At 36.2% G+C, this 19,789-nt stretch overlaps 3 protein-coding genes across 4 annotated transcripts; 2 read left to right on the top strand and 1 right to left on the bottom strand.

The window, feature by feature from the left end:
• The first annotated feature begins 3,334 nt into the window (after positions 1 to 3,334).
• Positions 3,335 to 4,881, top strand: LOC112179948 (transcription factor PRE3). The gene is made up of 2 exons (XM_024318437.2): positions 3,335 to 3,888; positions 4,425 to 4,881. The coding sequence occupies exons 1-2, from the start codon at positions 3,760 to 3,762 to the stop codon at positions 4,572 to 4,574; spliced, it is 279 nt and encodes a 92-aa protein (XP_024174205.1). The 5' UTR covers positions 3,335 to 3,759; the 3' UTR covers positions 4,575 to 4,881.
• Positions 4,882 to 8,152: 3,271 nt separating this feature from the next.
• LOC112175133 (vacuolar protein sorting-associated protein 29) lies at positions 8,153 to 10,542 on the top strand. The gene is made up of 4 exons (XM_024312801.2): positions 8,153 to 8,288; positions 8,430 to 8,611; positions 9,179 to 9,316; positions 10,015 to 10,542. Exons 2-4 carry the CDS (start codon positions 8,480 to 8,482, stop codon positions 10,318 to 10,320), a joined length of 576 nt encoding a protein of 191 aa, XP_024168569.1. The 5' UTR covers positions 8,153 to 8,288; positions 8,430 to 8,479; the 3' UTR covers positions 10,321 to 10,542.
• Positions 10,543 to 12,391: 1,849 nt separating this feature from the next.
• Positions 12,392 to 14,365, bottom strand: LOC112180851 (galactose mutarotase). 2 transcript variants are annotated; one of them, XM_024319416.2, is made up of 6 exons: positions 14,249 to 14,365; positions 13,830 to 14,031; positions 13,686 to 13,735; positions 13,399 to 13,525; positions 13,183 to 13,281; positions 12,392 to 13,094 (listed from the first exon to the last, which is right to left on the bottom strand). In XM_024319416.2, the coding sequence occupies exons 2-6, from the start codon at positions 14,002 to 14,004 to the stop codon at positions 12,475 to 12,477; spliced, it is 1,071 nt and encodes a 356-aa protein (XP_024175184.1). In that variant the 5' UTR covers positions 14,005 to 14,031; positions 14,249 to 14,365; the 3' UTR covers positions 12,392 to 12,474. The 2 variants fall into 2 exon arrangements, with proteins under 2 accessions (XP_024175184.1, XP_024175183.1); XM_024319415.2 differs by lacking the exon at positions 14,249 to 14,365 and having other exon boundaries at positions 13,830 to 14,114.
• Between the last annotated feature and the right edge of the window lie 5,424 nt (positions 14,366 to 19,789).

The raw sequence follows: 19,789 nt of genomic DNA, 5'->3' as shown, positions 1-19,789 counted from the left end.
GTATAAAAAATCTTTCACTGTTTCAATGGAATGCAATAATTTTCCTTTTACATTTTATTGTTATCATATATTTACAAACACAAATTCCGCAGCAAAGCGCGGGGATAATTTCTAGTAATTCCCTAATTATATGCAAAACCATGGGAGGATTTTATACGAGCAATCAAACCTAGAAACTTGTCATTTAACGTGGTCGACACTTTTATTTGTTTGTTTGTGGATTTGGATTGGTGGAATCATCAAAGTTTATTATTGATTGATTATATCTTAGTTTTCTCCCCTCAATGCATGGAGAGAAGGGAAGATGCTGCTTCTAATTAAGTCCTACACGTGCCCTGGTTTTTCAACTCTTGCCTCTATAAGCTCTACATTCAAGTTTCTAACTTGATCATTTATATTGAACACCTAATATTAAAGAGTAGGTCTTACTTAAAAGACAAGCTAGATCGATTAGAGGCGAGAGCCAGAACCTGATAATAGGAGCTTAAACTTGATAGTTAATAAGCTCTTAGCTAGACGCAATTCTGGTGTACGTCCAAGATATGCCTGGAAGTTTAGATTGTTGATCATTCATATAGAAACTTTTTTTCTCAATGTATTATTTATATCGTAGTTCTCTGTGTATCATGCATGTAAAGCCCTATTGTCGTGTCTAAATGTTATTGAAAATCAACTTAGGTGGCAAGTCATATATGTGTCTTGAGGTCATCACTTACGTGATCAAGATTGGGGTGTTGGTTTTCATATGAACAAGAAAAACTTAACTATGTATGTTTTTTTTTTTTTTTTGAAATAACTATGTATGTTTATAGTATGTGGATTGCAAAATTGCAAAATCACACGCACGTACCAATTTAGTAATTAATCTGTTAATTAACAATTACGATGCAAAGCATCTGGTCAGTACAGTTAATCAGTTACTTAGGACAGTTGAAGCTCAATTAAGCTAGCTAGCTACTCTTAATTAATATATTTTGAAGCTTACCTTCACCGGCCGACTTAATTGGAGAGCGATACTTTGATTAGTTAATATCTCCATGAAGCAGATAAGTGTTCCATATTATATACAGGCTACAGAGAGCATATGCTATGAGAATCGCATTATCTTTTTTGGAGTTTCATAAACTGAGCACAATCTGAAGAAACCAGCCCATTGAAATCACTGGATTTGGAAGAACCTCATAAACAATTTCTCAACGAATTGAGTAATGGCTAAGTAACTAAGAAATGAGGTTCCCCTCATGACCTTGAGCACACTCCTCGCTGTCTAGTGAATCTTAAGTCATGTGCTGCGAGATGCACGCTGAGCTCGATTAGCCACTGCACGCCTCTTTAAATTCCCAGCAGCCAGCACCATGTATTTATAATTGTTTTTTCTTTAATATCTATGCTTTAATGATTTGATCAAGCTGCTGCATCGATCCATAAGATTACTTTTTGCTTCGATCTTTTTGGTATCTCCGGTTTTATTTTTTTATTTTTTTAGGTACTTCAGGAGTTTGGTTGGTGTGGATCGAAGTCACATGGAATGCAGTTAGTTTGATATAAAAAAAAACTAGGAAAACTTGGGTTTGGAAAGATTAGGAGCATAGAAAATGATTTGAAACTCACTTATATTCTTATTATGGTTATATTTCAAAATAATTCAAAATTTTAGTTATTTCGGTTAAGAAAATAACATCGATCGTTGTCATGAATTTACATTATTATGAAATATTTTTACGAGAGAATGTGATCATCAAGTATTGTATATGATATACAGTAGCATTCTAATTATAAGTAACTACAAATTCTCTTATCAAAATGATCGTGAGGTGAACATGATATCTATCATTAGCTAACTAGCTTGGAAAAGGCTTGACTTGGAGTTTGCTTGTGAAATTGTATATGAAATATCAGCTCGTGATCATTAATCTAAAGTTGTAGTAGAGTTAACTAACTTTGTATTAATGTAACTACTACAACTAGTTGAACCTGATGTTACCTCGGAAACTATTTCTTTTTTGCTAGATTAATACTAACACAAAGGGACCACTACTACTTGAACATTAAGATACGAAGTTGAAAGTGGAATTTCTGAATAAATATCATGGTTCGAACAATATAGTTGGAAAAATTTAGACCTTGCAGGAACGAAAAACCATTAGAAAATTATATTATGATAATTTTTTCTCAGTGAGCCAATAAGCTCTGAGTCTTCCTAAAGTCATGTATTAAATTTGCTTGAATTATTTAGTTGCCTTGCCACCATTATTGAGAATGGGTCATGACAGGCACGTGATTTGGAAAATCATGTAGAGTATTCTAATAAAAATTATAGTACAACAAATTAGATCTTTATTCCGTCGATCATCAAATTAACTGTGATTTCTGCAATCAATCACATTATTTGTTTTGGTTATGGATGTACTTTGTATTATTAGTATTTTACAATTTAAGATTCCACAGCAAGTGCTTCTGCATAGGGTACTAAAAATCATTGGATACTGTATGTTATATACAGTAGTTTTCAACTAGTTAATTATGTGTGGTTGTTTTCTGAGATGGAAAAAAAAAAGTATATAATTATCTCAAAAAAAAAAATGAAGAAAAAAATAGAGAGGAAGAAGCTTGTTATGTGTGTTCTACACTTCTACTTCTACATAATTAACTTCTTTAATTTCAGCTAGCATATATATCCAAAGTAAGACTATTGCATGTGGAGGAAGAAGATGTTGCATATATGCACGTTGAAGTTTGTTTCTGCAATTATAGGTTTTCTACGGTTTACAAATGTACTGACACATCAACAACTTTATTTTTTATATTAAATTAATTATATTCAATGTTCAATACGTTAATATCTTAAAACTTTCTCTTAATTCAGCTTGTTATATGTAAAAGAAATACTTTCCATAACTCCAAACTTTAAACTGTAGGCAGAGCAACAATTTGCTTATCTTTGCATCAACTATATAGCACTACTCCAGTTCCCTCTGCAGTGTACAGTGATCTCACAACAAATTTTATCATAATATATGACGGTGGTCATAACGTAGGGGTTTGATTATATAAGGAAAAAATAGATGTAAAATATTTATATCATTGAATCGCCATGGCCGGGAATTTCGAGTCGGTGCTTGACGATGCCACGTGGCTCTATGTCATCTCAACTCGGGGGAGAACATGGCGTGTTCATCACTTTTGACTGGTCAACACTTCCGACCCCTCACGTAACCCTAATTTTGACTGCTCTCTCTCTCTCCCTCCCTCCCTCCCTCAACACTGAGGATATTTCTTCTTTCTTTTTTTTGGGTCTCTCACACACGGAGAGAGTCGAGAGATCCAAAGCTCAAATTGAAATGATCCTGTGAGGGAGGACAGTATGGCGTATCTGTAGCAACTTGATTGTCTCTCTCTCTCTCGCTTGAAAACCCTATTTAAATACAGAGCTAGGCCACCCTTTCTCTCATTCAATTTTCTTCTACATTACCCAACATCCCACGCCTTGGTGTCTTTGTGCAACTACACCGGCCCATCTCCTTCAGTCCTTCTCATATTCAATTTCAAACCAACACAAAACTTTGCTCCATAACTCGTACTCCTCCTCCATTCTCCAACACATATTCTCTTTTCCCCCAACCACGTTCTTATAAGTTGAACACACTCCCTTAAAGCTCCGACACTCACAACTTCCTTCCCATTTGTCTCTTAAGCTTTAGCTATCATTTTCACTCTTCTGAGTATTTTGTATTCCATATCAATCCTAAACCGTAAAAAATGTCTAGCCGAAGGTCAAGATCTAGGCAATCTGGTGGATCGAGAATCTCGGATGATCAAATTAATGATCTCGTAACAAAGTTGCAGCAGCTTCTTCCTGAGATTCGCAACAGTAGACGTTCTGACAAGGTAAAAACTGTCTACCTATATGCATTTCCTCAGTAGTCAGTACTAGCTAATTGTCATAATTTTCGTTGATTTTTCACCTTTCATGTTTATAGCTTCTCTTTCATGTGAGAGATCACTAGCAAATGTAAACCCTAAAGCAATCAATCAATGCCTAACTAATTGCCAATTGGCCATGGCTCATATGATTGTAATGAATAAAGCCAGAATAGAACATGGGTTGTGACTATTTTAGTCGATTCCCTACTTTATCCTGATCGAAGAGATCGATCAAAAAGTAGAGATTTTGATTGTACGTACGTCGATGTGCGTTTAATATATATATTTTTTTTTTTCAAACTAATACTTCTCCTCAGTTTACAAGTACTCTGTGTTCTTTCCTAGCTAGAAATTTTCTGGTGCATACATTGTTTAGAGTGTTATATATACTGTTGGCAAAAAGTGAGTGTCGACAAAAAAGAAAAATATATGCTTTGGAAGTTGTAGAGAATCTTATAACGTAGACTGTTAGATATTAATCAAAGATTTGTGGTATACAGGTTTCAGCATCGACGGTGTTACAGGAAACGTGCAACTATATAAGAAACTTGCACAGAGAGGTGGATGACCTAAGCGAGCGACTGTCGGAGCTGTTGGCAACAACTGACACTGCCCAAGCTGCTGTAATCAGGAGCTTACTTTTGCAATAGATCAGAGAACCGGCCAGTTAATTCAGAACGACGACGTCGCCCGATTCTGGTTAATTATATGATGATCGGTACTTCACCACTTAAAATTATGTAATAGGCATCGTTTGATCTTCTTAATTTGATCTGTTTCTCTAGCATTTCTATATTTTTCTAGGGTTTTTGTTCAGTAGTCTGAACCTGTAGCTGCTGGTTAATGATTACGATCGATCTAGAAGATCCTTAGGCAAAGCTGTACTTGTACAGCTGTGTGTTACGATTGAGGAGTTGACGTCATATAATAAAAGACTCTGATCATCAGTTTTTACAAGCTCTTCTCGTTCGAGCATTCGATTAACTGTCAGTAATCCTTCTTAATTAATCTGATTATTGAAAGAAAGCGAGCATTGACCACGTTAAAAATGTTAAATGTATGATCAGTAAAAACCATAGCCCAAGCCGACCCTTTCTGCTTGTTTGATTAATCAGTAAAAGTATGGGTGCATGTAAACTCTCTATTCTCTAACTTCTTGTTTGCATGTATATACTATATAGAAGTATGGGTAGCCCTGGCTATACACTTTCACTACTCAAAATGAGCATCAAAAGCTGCAAGGGAATAAGCAAACATTGACTTTTGCTGCTTCCACTAAGCATTGCAATCGCACATATATTTATATAATCATGGGTGAAGGGCGTTTTATATGCATCTAGAATCTCTCTAAAACCTGTATAAAGGTATATGTACGTATATAATTTTCTGTCTATCAGTTGATGTTTAATCAAAAGAGAAAAAGTGCGAACAATTCTTAGGTTTATCCCTAGGGTGAACGAGTATATTCACCCCACTGTCAATTAACATTCTTTTACTTAATAAATTTATAATCTAACGGTCCATATCTCAAATTATTTTTTAAAGATTATCTCTGTAAAAAATTAATCGAATCATAATTTTTTTAATTATCTAATTGAATCAAACAAATGAATGGTTCTAACAACACTTACTACTATTATGATGAACCGTCCATGTATTTCATATAAATGAATAACTAAAAGGTCTTCAATTTAATTAATTTTTTTATAGAGCTAATCTTTGTATTACTCTATACAACATGAATGTTTGGATTAGAAAATTATAAAGTTATTATGCATTAATCGCAAAAGATGGTGAATATACTCATTCACCCAAGAGATGAACCTAAAAATTGTCCTATGTACGTATAGTCGCATACAATACCTCTTAGAGTAAGAGGTCTTTGCATGTGAACATAATTCGTTTGCCAAGAATTTACTTTTGTAAACACAAACCATAATGCTAATTTCAATTCATGATTTGACCATTTTGAGAGGGACTAGCTATTTCGTGGTGAGGGAAGGTGGGGAATGTCAGAGATTCAATTGCTCCAATATAATTAAAAAAAATTCAATTTTGGCGGTAAGTATTAATAATTTAATACTAGCCTTTTATCCATATGCATAGACTTACAAAATTAAATAAAAAAAATAAAGAGGTAGTTAAGTTTGGTTTGTGAGTTTATCCACTTACTTTTAAGTGTGAGAATTTGGAATAAATACAGTTATCTATCCTCTATGTTTCTCTTCCATTTCTATAATTATCTCTTTATTTATTTATTTTGTTCTGTTCTTTTGTTTATTATTATAATAACTCTTGTATTTATTTATTTCATTTAACTCAATAGAAATAATTAAGATAGTTTAAAATTTAGTGAAGCTTGAGCTTTGCTTTATAAGTTTATAGTAGGGCTGCCATTTGGTTTGGTAAATACCGAACCGACCGAATACCGACCGAATATTTGAGGTTTGGTAAACCGAATCTTGGTAACCGAAATCGAAATGACCGAAATCGAAAAATACCGAAAAAGTTGGTTTGGTTTTGGTAAATACCGAATTTACCGAAATGCTAGGGTATATATATATATATATATATATAATTATGTAGTCATTTATTTTAATATGTATGAATATGATACATTGATATGGAAGATATATTTAATTTGACAAAGTATGTATTTAGTTTTATAATGAAAGACTGTTATCTGTTTTGTGATATTTTGCTATAATATGATTTATTTAATTTGTCAGTTTTAATTTTAATAAACTACATTTCTTAATAAGATTTTTAATTTTTTAGTTAATTGAAATTAAATCATATACATTTTATTTATATTTTTAATTGATTTGGACGTTTATATCATTTTAAGTTATTGTTTCTAAGGGTAACAGAACTGGAATGATTAGGTAAACGTATATTGATCCCATGAGAGGGTAGGGGTGAACCTTGTCCTTGGTAGGATTTGTGATAGATTGACTACTGGTATTTTAGTTGTAAAAGTAATAACGCCATTACAATTGACCATGTGGATCGAGGTTAATACGAAGATGAAATCGGCTTATATTTTTACCATAGGCATATCTTATCCCATTCTTTATATCCACCGGTCGGTTATCCAATGTATTGATTTTTTGACTTGTTGGTTTTGATAGGTATACATTTCTACATAACCGATGAATATGGTAGACAACACTAGTAGACATATAAACATTTCGTGCGAGCTGATAAATAAAAAAAGTCTGATGGTAAATCTGACTTCATCCACGTATTCATAGCATAGTAATAGACATGATATGAAATAATCGGTCTCGTTTGTCTTCGTTTCGGTCTCGGTCAATGCAGTCAATCTTCTTTTATAGTCATTTACCAAAATATCCTTTTCGCAAATTTGGCCTTAATAATTCTTTCTCAAATCCGATTTTTGTGCCCTTTGAAACCACATTCTTCTACAGACGAGCTCCATCTACCAATGTGAAAAGTTGCAACTCAAAATCTTGTTTAAGTGCGGTTACCCTTTAAGAACTCTAATTAATAACTATATGGACAAAAACGACTATTGTTAGTGATCATATGGATTGAAGTCGAAATGAGGACTAAAATGATCAAATTTTTAACTGTATGTTTAAAATATTTAATCATCAAATCCAATCAACGTAGGAAATTAGCATAAATTAGCATTTTTAACTCTATATAGAAGACTAAATTAGCATTTTTGTACCTTGGAGGTAGCTTTTGTTTATATCATAAAGAACCAGGGATGCTCATATTTAGAAAGAACTTAGTATCCTCATTTCAATAGCAGAAGCTGATCCTTTTGTATTTTGGAAAGTAGAGTTGCACAAAGATCTCTAGCTATGTATTTAAGGACAATATCTTTTATATGTGTCAGTTATGAGACTCTAGATATAAGAGTGTTATTCAGTTTCGGTGAAGTCATATTGTTTCATTCTAATTTATATTTTGAAAATATATTTGTTGTAAAGTTTGGTAATACCGAAAACCGAAATACCGAATTTGGTAAAAATAATTAATAACCGAAAGTTTTGGTTGGTAATTGGTAAGTCAATTTCAAAACCGAAAGCTTTGGTTTTGAAGTTGGTAATGCCCATAACCGATTCGAACCGACCGAGTGGCAGGCCTAGTTTATAGTATAGTAGAGTAAAGCATCTTCTATGGGAGCAAACTTCTTCACTTTTACGTAAATTGGGTTGGATATGGGCCTATTGGGAACCAAAGGATCCGGCCCGTTGTTCGTTGACAAAATAACAATTGGGCAAGAAAAAAATAACCAAAAAAAAAAAAAAAAAAATTCCGTCAACAACAACGAACCAGATGTTCTACAATTTCATAAACTTGAAGATCAACAAAGATTGAAAATCCCTCTGGTAACGATCTCAAACCCTCTTCTTATCAATCACCCAAATCCTTATATAATCACTGACTACTCATTTCATATGGGTTCTGTTTGATTTATAATTTAGCTGTTGTTTGAGAGTTAAAAATTTTTTGTGGGTTTTATAACGCAGATTTTTGTGAGAATTGGGTTGGAGTTATTGGGTTGAGTAAGTGAGTGAGGATGGTGTTGGTTTTGGCCTTGGGGGATTTACACATACCCCACAGGGCACCTGATCTACCTGCGAAGTTCAAGTCCATGCTTGTTCCTGGCAAGATCCAGCATATAATTTGCACCGGGAATCTTTGTATCAAAGTATGTTTCTTTCTATCTATCTATCTATCTATCTTTGGTTCTTGTTTGGTTATAGTCGGTTTTGCTTGATGGGTTTTCGCTTTTTCGATGTTTTACGCATGTTTAAGTTGGTTGTTGCTGAGTTTTAATCTGTTTAGTTGCCCATAAAGAGAGAATCTTTTGAATAGTTTTGGTGTTCCGTGGTGTTTTTGTTGTCAAAGTTGTGTGCATATGGCTGGATAGACTCGTAGTCGGAGTAGTTTCCCTGAAACCAAGTGCAATCAGTTAAGAGGACTATATGAGATAGCGTTCATGCACCCATGTTTTTGGCGGGTTTCTTCTTAGTTAAATAAATCATCTTTTAACACTTATTATCTTATTGTGTTGCTAGACTGCACAAGACCATTTGGTTGATTCGTACATTTGCTCAAAGGGCTGTTTAATTGAGCATGGATTTGTATCTGTTTGTCTTGAACACTTTTACAAGTAATGTAATAGCTCTGCAGCTACCGATGTTCTACTTTTTCATCATTGTAATAGTACTGCTAGTATGTTCTTTGTTACTGAGAAATTTGTTACTGTTTACAGGAAGTTCATGACTACTTGAAGACTCTTTGTCCCGACTTGCATATCGCTCGAGGTGAGTATGACGAAGAGACACGATATCCAGAGACCAAAACACTGACTATTGGTCAATTTAAGTTGGGACTATGCCATGGCCATCAGGTTTGATTCCCTTTGATCTCTTCTCTTATTTTTATCTCTCTCCTTTAGAATTGCTCTATGTAGGTATTCCCTTTGATCTCTTCTCTTATTTTTATCTCTCTCCTTTAGAATTGCTCTATGTAGGTCTTAGTATTGTAAGAAATCGGATTTGGTTTCAGATGGAACATTGTTTTTCTTTCCCAGACTGAGAATGACATTTTCCTCCCCGCACGTGTCTCTTCCACGCAGGACACATTTGCTGTTAGAATATAAGCTTGATTTGTCATTTCAATCATACGCCCATTTTTAGATACCCCTCATCCCATGGTGCCTGTAACATGAAGCAGATTACTATTTCTTGATGTTCTGCAATCGTTTCGAAGTGATAAGTAAAATCTTGCATGGCTCTATTTGTCAATTAGATCAATGAAGTTTTCTTTAAAGGGTAGGAAAACAGAATTTCAGCTCCTGATATGTAAATCAGTATCCAACCCCCAAAAGAAATAGTCTGGCTACTGTATTTTGTTTCCATATGTAGCTCCACTATTTGGATCTTCAATTATGAATTGAAGGTATTCCATATTGTTATTTGAAATGAATTTGATTTTCTTTCTGACAGTGATTAGAGAATTCGTGGGTCAAGGATCTGCATTGTCCTTAGATCTCTTCATGTTTCACTCTTTGAGAATTAGACTGTAATGGGTTTTGGTGCTGTGTAGGTTATTCCATGGGGGGACCTAGACTCGCTAGCCATGCTTCAAAGGCAGTTGGATGTAGATATCCTTGTCACAGGTCACACCCATCAGTTCACAGCCTACAAGCATGAAGGGGGTGTTGTTATAAACCCCGGGTCTGCCAGTGGCGCCTATAGCAGCATCACCTATGATGTCAACCCAAGCTTTGTCCTCATGGACATTGATGGCCTTCGTGTGGTTGTGTATGTATATGAGCTCATTGATGGGGAGGTTAAGGTTGACAAGATTGATTTCAAGAAGACAACTGCCGCTACTCACTCCGCTCATTGATCACAAGTTTTATCTGTTGGGGATTTGCTAGACTTCAGGATTCCTCAGTCCTTTTTGTTAGTGATGTATGCGATCCCATTATCTTTGTATTTGTGGGCAATTTTCTGGCTTATAGAGATCGACTAGGGTTGTACCTTCCTGTGGATTTGATTGACTTGTGATAATGCTTGACTCACCAATATGTGTTAATGACTGTTTTGAGTGTTTTCTATTTGTATGGCAGATCTCTTTCGGAAAGCAACTATTTTGTTTATAGGAACTTTGGGAAAAAGAACAGGGCATCAATACACCCAATATTATTTCATTTTAAAGGACAAAAAGAAAATGGTAAATGAAAACTTCAGAAGAAAGAAAATGGTAAATGAAAACTTAAGTTGCCTAAACGGCTAAACCCTTTTAAGAGATATATCTCTCAAGCCGAACATCTCAGCACAATTTCCCATATCAGGCACTAGCAGTTGGCTGTGCTATGGTGATGATGGTTTAGAGACTGAATGTGTTCGAGTGTGGTTTGCTTGCTTTCGGCTTGCACGTTTTTGAAGGCTTTGGGGAAATGGAAAGACGTCCATGGCTATGGAACTTGACATCTTATTGACAATCATGATTCATGATGTTTTTGTTACAATGCTTTGATTAGTATGTACTCGAAGTGTGGGCTCTCATCAATGCTGGGCAGATATATCAAAAGTGTGATAACAATTATCTGAATGCTGGATTGGAGGAATTGTGTTTCATTAGGAAAAGAACGGATACTGCTTTACCTTTCTCCTACATCAATCAGGAAACCTTTTTCTTATATGAGAGAAAATGGAAGATGAAAACCTAGTTGCCTAAACGCTCGAGTCATCCTTAACTTTAAAGTCACTCCTCTCCTTAACCAAACAGGCTTTGCAAATCACAATTCAAAACCCAAACGCAATGGTCATTATAAAAGTAAAGAACTGCAAATGCAAATGCAAATCCAAATCAAAAGCAATAATGCAACACAAGTCCGAATCTAATAACCCAAATGTACAGTAAATATAAGTACTAGGCAGCGGCAGCTCCAAAAGTCCCCATAAGCCTTTCCTCTGATTACAAAGTGTGTCCTTACAGTTTTTCTCTGCTTCCTTTTTTTAAGATGCCAAGTGATTGTGAAGTATGGCAACCAGAAAATCCAGAAATCGACCAATTATACGACACTTCTTCTGCAGAACCCGAGTTCTTGATTGAGCTTTATGCTTCCATTGATGAAAGTCTGCACTATGAAAAGTTCAATGCGCGGTGCCACCTTTTGACAGATAGTAGGACATCCTGGTCTGTAATATCCATCATGCTTTCTCAGGTGGGGGTTCCCTATCATGTTCAGCCAATAATGATCCAAAAGATTTCGACTGATGCTCACCAGATAGCCAATGATCCTGGTAACATGTACCTCAAGACTATTCCGATGGTAGTGTCTCTTAGAGTACCTCAAGACGGATTGCCTGAATTTCCCGTCCATGAGATAAGGTTTGTGCCCACCAGTAAGTCAGCAATAGAAGAGATGCTTGACTCGAGGGTGAAAATTGAAGGTTGCGAAGAGCAATGCATGGTATGTTTGGATGAAATTCTGATAGGGGGTGAAGCCACATGCATGCCTTGCTCTCATGTGTTTCACGAAAGTTGTATAGTGAATTGGCTGCAGAAGAGCAATCTTTGCCCATTGTGTCGATTTGAGATGCCTGCCGAATACGCATGACATCTCTCTCTTCATTCTTTTGGGTGTTGTTATTAGAATATTTCTGCAGAATGATGATAAGATTATCAGTCTGTCTAGCAAGAATCTGTACCGTATAACTACGTATACAATTTCCATTAGTAAATGTTCACAGTTTTGCTTTATTTCTCTATTTGTTTCTGTTCCGGCCGAAGTTGTTATGAGATATATGGAAGAATTTGGTACCAAACTTTAGCAATCTTGAGGTATCAGTCATGCTTGTATAATAATCATTTTCTACCTAAGTTGTTGAACCAGCCAGTTTGGTGAGTAACAGAAAAATGATTAAAAAGAAAATTGCAAATTATGATTTCAATATCTACAATACAAGAATTCTAAAACATTACGCTGAGCTTAATTTTATTTAGTAGCCACATAGGGCTAATTTTCACAAACTAAAAAACACATATGCATCTCTAGTTAGCTGTGAACCTATACACCATAGCATGCAGATAAGTGTCTCCTGGATTCACAATTTGTGAAGGGAAATTTGGATGATTCACGGAATCTGGGAAACCCTGTGTCTCCAAGCACACTGCGGCATGCTTTTTATACACAAATCCACCTTTCCCTTTCACATCATCCAGCATGTTACTAGTGTAAAATTGCAGCCCTGGCTGGTTAGTCCACAGCTCCAATTTTCTCCCAGAAAAACTGTCATGCAGCATTGCAGCCTTCCTCAAGTGCTCAGGGCTGGAAGGGTCCAGAACGTAGTTGATGTCATAACCATCAGGCAGCTCATTGATCCTGCTACCGATCTCTCGGGGCTCAAGGAAATCGTAGGGTGTTCCTTTCACGGGGGCAATGTCGCCGGTAGGGATGAGTTCATCATTTACTGGGGTGATGTTGGATCCAAAAATGTGGATTTTGTGAGAGAGGATGTCACCACTGGCGTGGCCGCGGAGATTCCAGTAGGTGTGGTGGGCTAGGTTTACTGGTGTGGCCTTGGTGAGAGCTTTGGCTTCCATTTTAATAGCTAGAGCGTGTGGTTCAATAAACATGTATGTTGCTGAGACTGAAAGATCACCGGGGAAGCCTGCATTGTTCAGCGGAAGAATCATGTTAGTGTTCTTAAACATCCCATGACATAATTCATAATCAAACCCTAAATCCTAATCATATACCTTCTTCACCATCCCGACTATTATAGGTGAACGTTATGTGACTATCTACAATGTGATGCTTCACTGTCCATAGAACATCACTGAATCCTTTAGAGCCACCTGAGATAAATTAAAATCCTTTTATTCATCAAATAATAGTTAATTTAGTTCTGAAGGAATATTAGAATTGGGTATAAGATCATGCATGAGAGAACAAGAAATGATGAAGCTATATACCATGGAGAGTGTTCTTTCCATGATCATTAGGAACCAACTTATAGTGGTGACCATTCAAAGTGAATTCAGCTCCACCAATTCTATTAGCAACACGCCCAACGGTGGCCCCAAAGTAGACCGAATCATTCTGAAATAATTTCAAACAAAGGATTAGGCAAGATTTGCTCTTCACTCTTCAGTACTAGTGAAGTGCGCCGTCACTCATAAGTAACGGCCAACACTACCTAAAACCTCAATAAAAGCTAGAAATTCATTACAATAAATTAGAAGAGGAGTTATAAACTGACTGTGTAATCTTTGAGGGATTCAAACCCAAGAACAACATCATCTAACTTCCCTGAAATTGATAAGAGGAAATAAATTATACAATGAAATTAAAATGCAATTGTTTAAGAATATTGAAAATTTGAAATTATAGATGAATGACAAACCATTCTTATCAGGGAGAACAACAGAGAGCACAGTTGCTCCATAATTCGTCAGCTTCACGGAGAAATTTCCCTTCTTCAATTCATAAATATTTCCCACCTTTTCATCATTTGCCTCAGAAAAGTTCAAGATCAATGGCAGGAAAAGAAAACACCAATACAAAGATATCTTATTCATCTTAGGTGAACAAGTTAGCAACAAACCCTGCACCAAACAAACGGGCCTGAATGACAATACATACATATATAAGATGTAGATGATCTAGATTTAAACTGATAAGTTTGACAGATTTGAAGGCTTTGCTGTGGATAAGGATACAAGTATATGTTAGTTAGGAAGATAAGATAGAGTACTAATTAGAATTCAAAATTGAATTGTCTTCTTATAGAATCAGATCCCTCAGATTTGTCAGTTAACGTACATTCTTCTGTAACGGAGAGATCGACCGTTCTGAGTTGGATGCAATGAGCTGCTTTGAATAGAAGAAGATAACTTCACGACGTCTTCTTACATCAAAAGTTTACCCATTTCCACCTTCAAAGGCTTGAATTGTGGAATTTGATTGGGGGGGGGGGAACCTTAAATGGAGTTCATTCGTATTTTAGGAAATAACTACCACAATATTGTCTTCCAATAAATCATGCCACTGATCGATTTGTCTGAAGTTTTGAACCTGATAATATCGAAAAATTTAGATTATGTAATCATTATTAATTAGGGTTAATTACACATAAATACATATTTGAATGTTTTTTCAGCCATAAGGTCACCAATTAGTTTTTTTTTTCTTCATAAGGCCACCAGATTAAAAGAGGTGTTATATTTTAGATATTAAAAATCAATATATTTACATAAATGCCACTAGAGTACAAAATCAACAATCATTCTCTCTTTCCTCTCCAGCGAGGTCTCCGGTCAACTCCGGCGGGTCTCCGACCGACCTTCGGCTAACTTCCGATGAACTCCGGTGACCACAAAAGCTACTGTCACTAACACCAAAAGATACTGTCACTAACACCAAAAGCTACTGTGATGAGATTTCCAGTAACCTCCGGCGAGGTCACAAAAGTTACTGTCACTAGCAACAAAAGCTACTCTGGTGAGATTTCTAGCAACCTCCGGCCAGATAATAAAAGCTACTATCACCAACAACAAAAGCTACTCCTTACCAGAAAACCTATGCTCCCCAAAACGAAAACTACTATCCCCACAAACAAAAGTTACTGTCACCAATATTAAAAGCTACTCTCACCAACAACAAATGTTACTCTCATCAACACTAGAAAACTACTCTCACCAACACCAAAAGTTGCTTTCACCAACACAAAAGCTACTCTCACCAAAAACAAAAGTTACGGTCACTAACACCAACGAGCTGCTCTCACTAACATTTGAGAGTTACTCTTGTATTAAAAACTACTCTCACAATCAACAAAAGCTACTCTCACAAATGCAAAAAACTATCATCACCACCGCAAAAAAACTATTTTCACCACCGACAAAAGCTACTCTCACAAATGTAAAAAACTATTATCATCACCATAAAAAGTTGTAATCATCACCACCAAAAGCTACAATTATCACCACCAAAATATACTCTCATCAACATCAAACCAGAATAAAACACCATAAGAAACATAGATACCATAACATCAAAATTGAACAATGAGGCATAAAATTAAGATCCAATTTCATTTCCTTCTTAACAGAAACTTCAGCAAATCTCATTTTGTCCTACAATTATGATCTAATCCAATTAGAAAACCACAATGGATCTACAACATTATATAGGCAAAAAGCAATAGTCAATTGATCGAATAGAGATGAAACTGAAACAATTTCAATCACAGGAACTAATCTGATGATTTGTTAATATGAGATCAAGGATAACAATGATAGAATTCACCAAATCAAATTACAGAGTACGAGAACGAAGACTGGAGGTTCCAGGCTTCTGGCCATCAAACATCATCGCCCGAATCCATGACCTCAGCTTAGCTTACTAAAGCTTCTCGGCTGCGGCGGGGCGACGCTTTGGACTCGCTTGCGTTTGACTGCGTTCGTCCATGACTATGAAACCTCAACTTCACTGTCTCCGACAGCTGCTTTCTTCACCGCCAGAGAGATCTAAGTTGGACTCCAGTGAGAGAATCAAAGAGATTTGAGTTGGACTCCAGTGATGTAGAGGCGGTGGTCGTCGTAATCGGGGCGTTGGGGGAGGGGGTGGAGAGAGCATCGTGCCTTAATCTGCGATGGGGTGGTTAGGCTTTGGTCGGGTTTGTGTTATGGTTTAATTGATGGTGACAGTGATGAGAAATGGTGGCCGAAATTGATTCATTCCGGTGATTGCAGAGGGAAGAGAAGAAGAAGAGAGAGAGAGAGAGGGAATGAATTTCTTTCATTTTGGCAGGATGATCATGGAGTTAGTGGAAAGGTACGTAAAATTGTCGGGTTGAAAATAATTTAGAGCTACAAGAAAACTTTGGTGGCCTTATGACTAATTTAAGTTTCAAACTGACACTTGTGTGTAATTTTCTATATTAAGATGTTCACCTGGTCAGCTGCTGACCAAAAAATTTATACTCAACAACCCTTAGATGTAAATCTAAGGGTGGAAAATAAAACACCTTAACTTAATAATAATTCTATCTGCCCTTGGATTTACATCCAAAAGTGGTTGAGCATTATTTTCTTGATCAATAACTGACCAGGTGAACATTTTCGTTAAAAGAATAGGTTTTGTTTCCCGAGTACTTGGGTCTAATTGTTGACATTTCCGTACTTATATCCTCGAGATGTGAATGAAGAGAAATTCTTATGTAGGGCAAACGTATCAGCCACTTCGTACGCCCGTCAATCATATATCTCTATTTGTTAATTGAATTCCAAAACTACTCATATTTAATTATAATGAAATATCCAAAACACTTCCTGCATAGGCCCATAATTGGATGGGTGTATGGCCATGTGGCACACATGCCCTACCTAAGAATGTCGTGTGAATAAAATTTCACATTCACCAGTCTTTTTAAAAATAAATAGGTGATATGGTTAAATTTTCATAGTCCCTTCAAATACTCTTCTCTGATTAAATTGTTTCAATAGAAAAGCAATCTCATGTTGCATCACTTGCATGGACAATATAATAAAAATATATAAAAAAAATTAAAAAAGAAATAGGCTCAGGAGTGAGATAACTCTTTCGGCTGAATAACTTGTTTAATTATTTTATAATTTTATTAATCTATCTATACTATTATTAAGAGAAGAGACTTTGTTAGCCAAAGTGCGTGTAAAATTACATATGAATCCTTACATCATATAATAATTAAGGAATAAAAAGGTAAATAACAAAATTAAAATTGAAAAAGTTAAGAAAACAATATTTTTGCTCCTCTGCGGGTAACTTCCCACTATCTTCAGATGATTATAAAAGTGATTATTCAAATGAAGTGCATGTGGAATTCATTAGTTTGGTTAGGGATAAGGATAGTGATCTGAGAAGTGTAGATTTTGTACGATCAAGTCAATGTGTACTTGCCTGATGATGATAATGATATTGAAAGCACCTCTTCAGATGATTATGCAGGTGATTATTCGAATAATGAGGAACCTGTTAATTTAGATTGTGAAAGTAAGGATGCAGAGAGAAGTGGGGGAGAGGAAGAAAGAGTTGTTATTTGTCAAAAGAGAGAGAAAATTGGAGAGGATGGTCAAAAGTTCAATTGTGTAGCACACCATACCCTGTCACGGTCTGCAACTCATTCTTCTGGCCATGATGATCCGAGGGATGATCTTTATGAAAATCATTAATTGCAATAGTCAGACATATAGGAGTCCTAAAATGAAATCAAAGTGCAACAATAGAAGAAGTGGTGACAATGAGGATGCAGAGAGAAGTGGGGGAGAGGGAGAAAGAGTTGGTATTTCTCATTTGGTGAGCTGCCTAGTATTGAGATTTAATTTGTCTTACATGGTTAACCACCTCTAAAGTGAACTCCTCGCCACCAAGTACAGTGTTTGACATCATTATCCTTATCATCAGGGTGTCGAAAGAAAGTTAAACTAGGATGACAGTTTCTTTTGGGTTTAGATTGGGTTATTGGGTTGGGTTGTTTTTGGTTGTGTTGTTTTGGGTTGGGTTGTGCGAAACCCTAAATCCAACCCAACCCAACTTAGAGCTTCAATCTTCGCTAAAATAGTGTCTCTCTCTGCCTTGAGAGCCTCAACATTCTCCTTGAGAGCCGCCATCTCTTCATATATAGTTGTAGTGAACCACTTGAATTTTCTTTTCTTGAGTTAGACACTGCAATCCCACATAGGCTTAAAAAAAGGGTTAACTACAAAGCACTACCAGACAACAGATTTTTTGACAACTAAGTCCACAACTTTTCCTACTATACAATTAAGGACAGACACTATTCTCCTTTTACCTTCTTTGTTTTTGTACACAGTATCAGCTCCTACACAGTATCAGCTTCATATTATACTGTTCTAGACTAAACACAGTATCAGCCTAAGGACTAGCCTTCAACATGCCACAATTTCACCTAACGACTTCCTGTCTAAACGGCTACTAACAGGGCGGAATCACTGCTGCCTTAGTATTGGTAAAGGGTTCAGTCTATAAAGTAAAATATAAACACTGCTACTGCTTACTAACTGCTACTGTCGCATAAACATAGATGCAAAAATAGTAAAATATTTTTGTGACAGAGTACTGGGCACAAACTGAATTTATTTATTCAAACATAAATACAGATACAGGATTCAGAGCCTCACTCTTGGGCAAACAGCTAAAAGCTGTTTAGTTACTCATAGCTGAGTTACAAAGACTTACTTGTACTAAAAAGCACACTGTGTCCACAGACGGACTGCTACTATGAACTGCTTCTTAGAGATTTTCGAATATAGAACTGATGTTCTTTCTTTTTCCCATTTTCTCTAAGAGAAGCTAAAGCTCCTTATATAGGGAGCGGAACTCAAATTACAATTCAAAACAACAAAATGTACAGTACGACTCCGTGATTTCCTGCTTTCCTTAGTGCTCCTGCTGGTGGAGGTCGGCCGGGGAAAAGCAGATTCTTTTAGGTGAAATGTTTCTCACTTGCTTTTTGAAAAGCAAAAGTTGCTTTTGGAAAAGGTCCAAAAGAACTTTCGGTGTTTTCTACACCTGGTGCTTCACATGTTCTCGTCAGTTTCTGAATTGTGACCAAGGACAAACGAGTCGTTATCTGCCTGGGCCAGTCTTACTGTTGTTGCATTATCTTCGACATCTGTATCAACATACATCTTGTAGTGGTTGTCAGTTTCAAGCTTTTCCACCCATCGTAAGCATGCCAGTGTCGAATCTATCTCTTTTCTGGTAAGAGATAGGAATAAGTCACTGCTGACTACGTCAGGATGATCGTAGGCAGTGATAATAATTTTTTCTCCTGCTGCCAGGAAGGTATTGTGAACGTCTTCAGAGATGATCTTTTTGATATATTCTAGAGTCATGGCCTTCATCCACGGGATGCTTGAGTTTGGCTGGCCATTGTACCTTACACAGGCTGGTTGAAGATATTTCCTTTGAATAATTCTTACATAATAATAAGGAGGAATATATTCAACTTCACCGTTTGCCTTTTGGATCCATTCTGGAGGAGTGGATCTGAACTTCAGTCGAAGCATACAGTCATTCTTTCTTACATTTTTGACTGTGTTGACAATGACAGGCGGCAAACCTTTTAGATCATCATTTGTTTTAGTCCACAGATTATGGACAAAACCATTTTCAACAAGCCAGAGTTTGTGTTCTTGAGGATGTTCACTCTGAACATTAACCAGGTATCTTCCAACATAAGGACCTGAAATAATAAAGAGAGTTGGAGGAACCAGGTCTTCTGGATTATGTCTAACTATCAGACTATGGAATTCATGCCAGTCTGATTCATTAAGTGCCATGACAGGAACCCTAGCA

The sequence above is a fragment of the Rosa chinensis genome, chromosome 7 (genome assembly GCF_002994745.2).
Source record: "Rosa chinensis cultivar Old Blush chromosome 7, RchiOBHm-V2, whole genome shotgun sequence".
NCBI lineage: Eukaryota > Viridiplantae > Streptophyta > Magnoliopsida > Rosales > Rosaceae > Rosa > Rosa chinensis.
This window is presented reverse-complemented; position numbering and strand designations above follow the sequence as displayed.

Bases quoted from the DNA above. Each gene is read 5' to 3' on its own strand.
- LOC112179948 (XM_024318437.2), top strand. From the start codon at position 3,760: ATGTCTAGCCGAAGGTCAAGATCTAGGCAATCTGGTGGATCGAGAATC. The intron at 3,889-4,424 runs GTAAAAACTGTC...TGTGGTATACAG, and splicing joins ACAGTAGACGTTCTGACAAG to GTTTCAGCATCGACGGTGTT.
- LOC112175133 (XM_024312801.2), top strand. From the start codon at position 8,480: ATGGTGTTGGTTTTGGCCTTGGGGGATTTACACATACCCCACAGGGCA. The intron at 8,612-9,178 runs GTATGTTTCTTT...TACTGTTTACAG, and splicing joins CCGGGAATCTTTGTATCAAA to GAAGTTCATGACTACTTGAA. The intron at 9,317-10,014 runs GTTTGATTCCCT...GGTGCTGTGTAG, and splicing joins GACTATGCCATGGCCATCAG to GTTATTCCATGGGGGGACCT.
- LOC112180851 (XM_024319415.2), bottom strand. From the start codon at position 14,070: ATGTATGTATTGTCATTCAGGCCCGTTTGTTTGGTGCAGGGTTTGTTG. The intron at 13,282-13,398 runs GTATATAGCTTC...AATTTATCTCAG, and splicing joins TGGAAAGAACACTCTCCATG to GTGGCTCTAAAGGATTCAGT. The intron at 13,095-13,182 runs GTATATGATTAG...TGAACAATGCAG, and splicing joins TAGTCGGGATGGTGAAGAAG to GCTTCCCCGGTGATCTTTCA.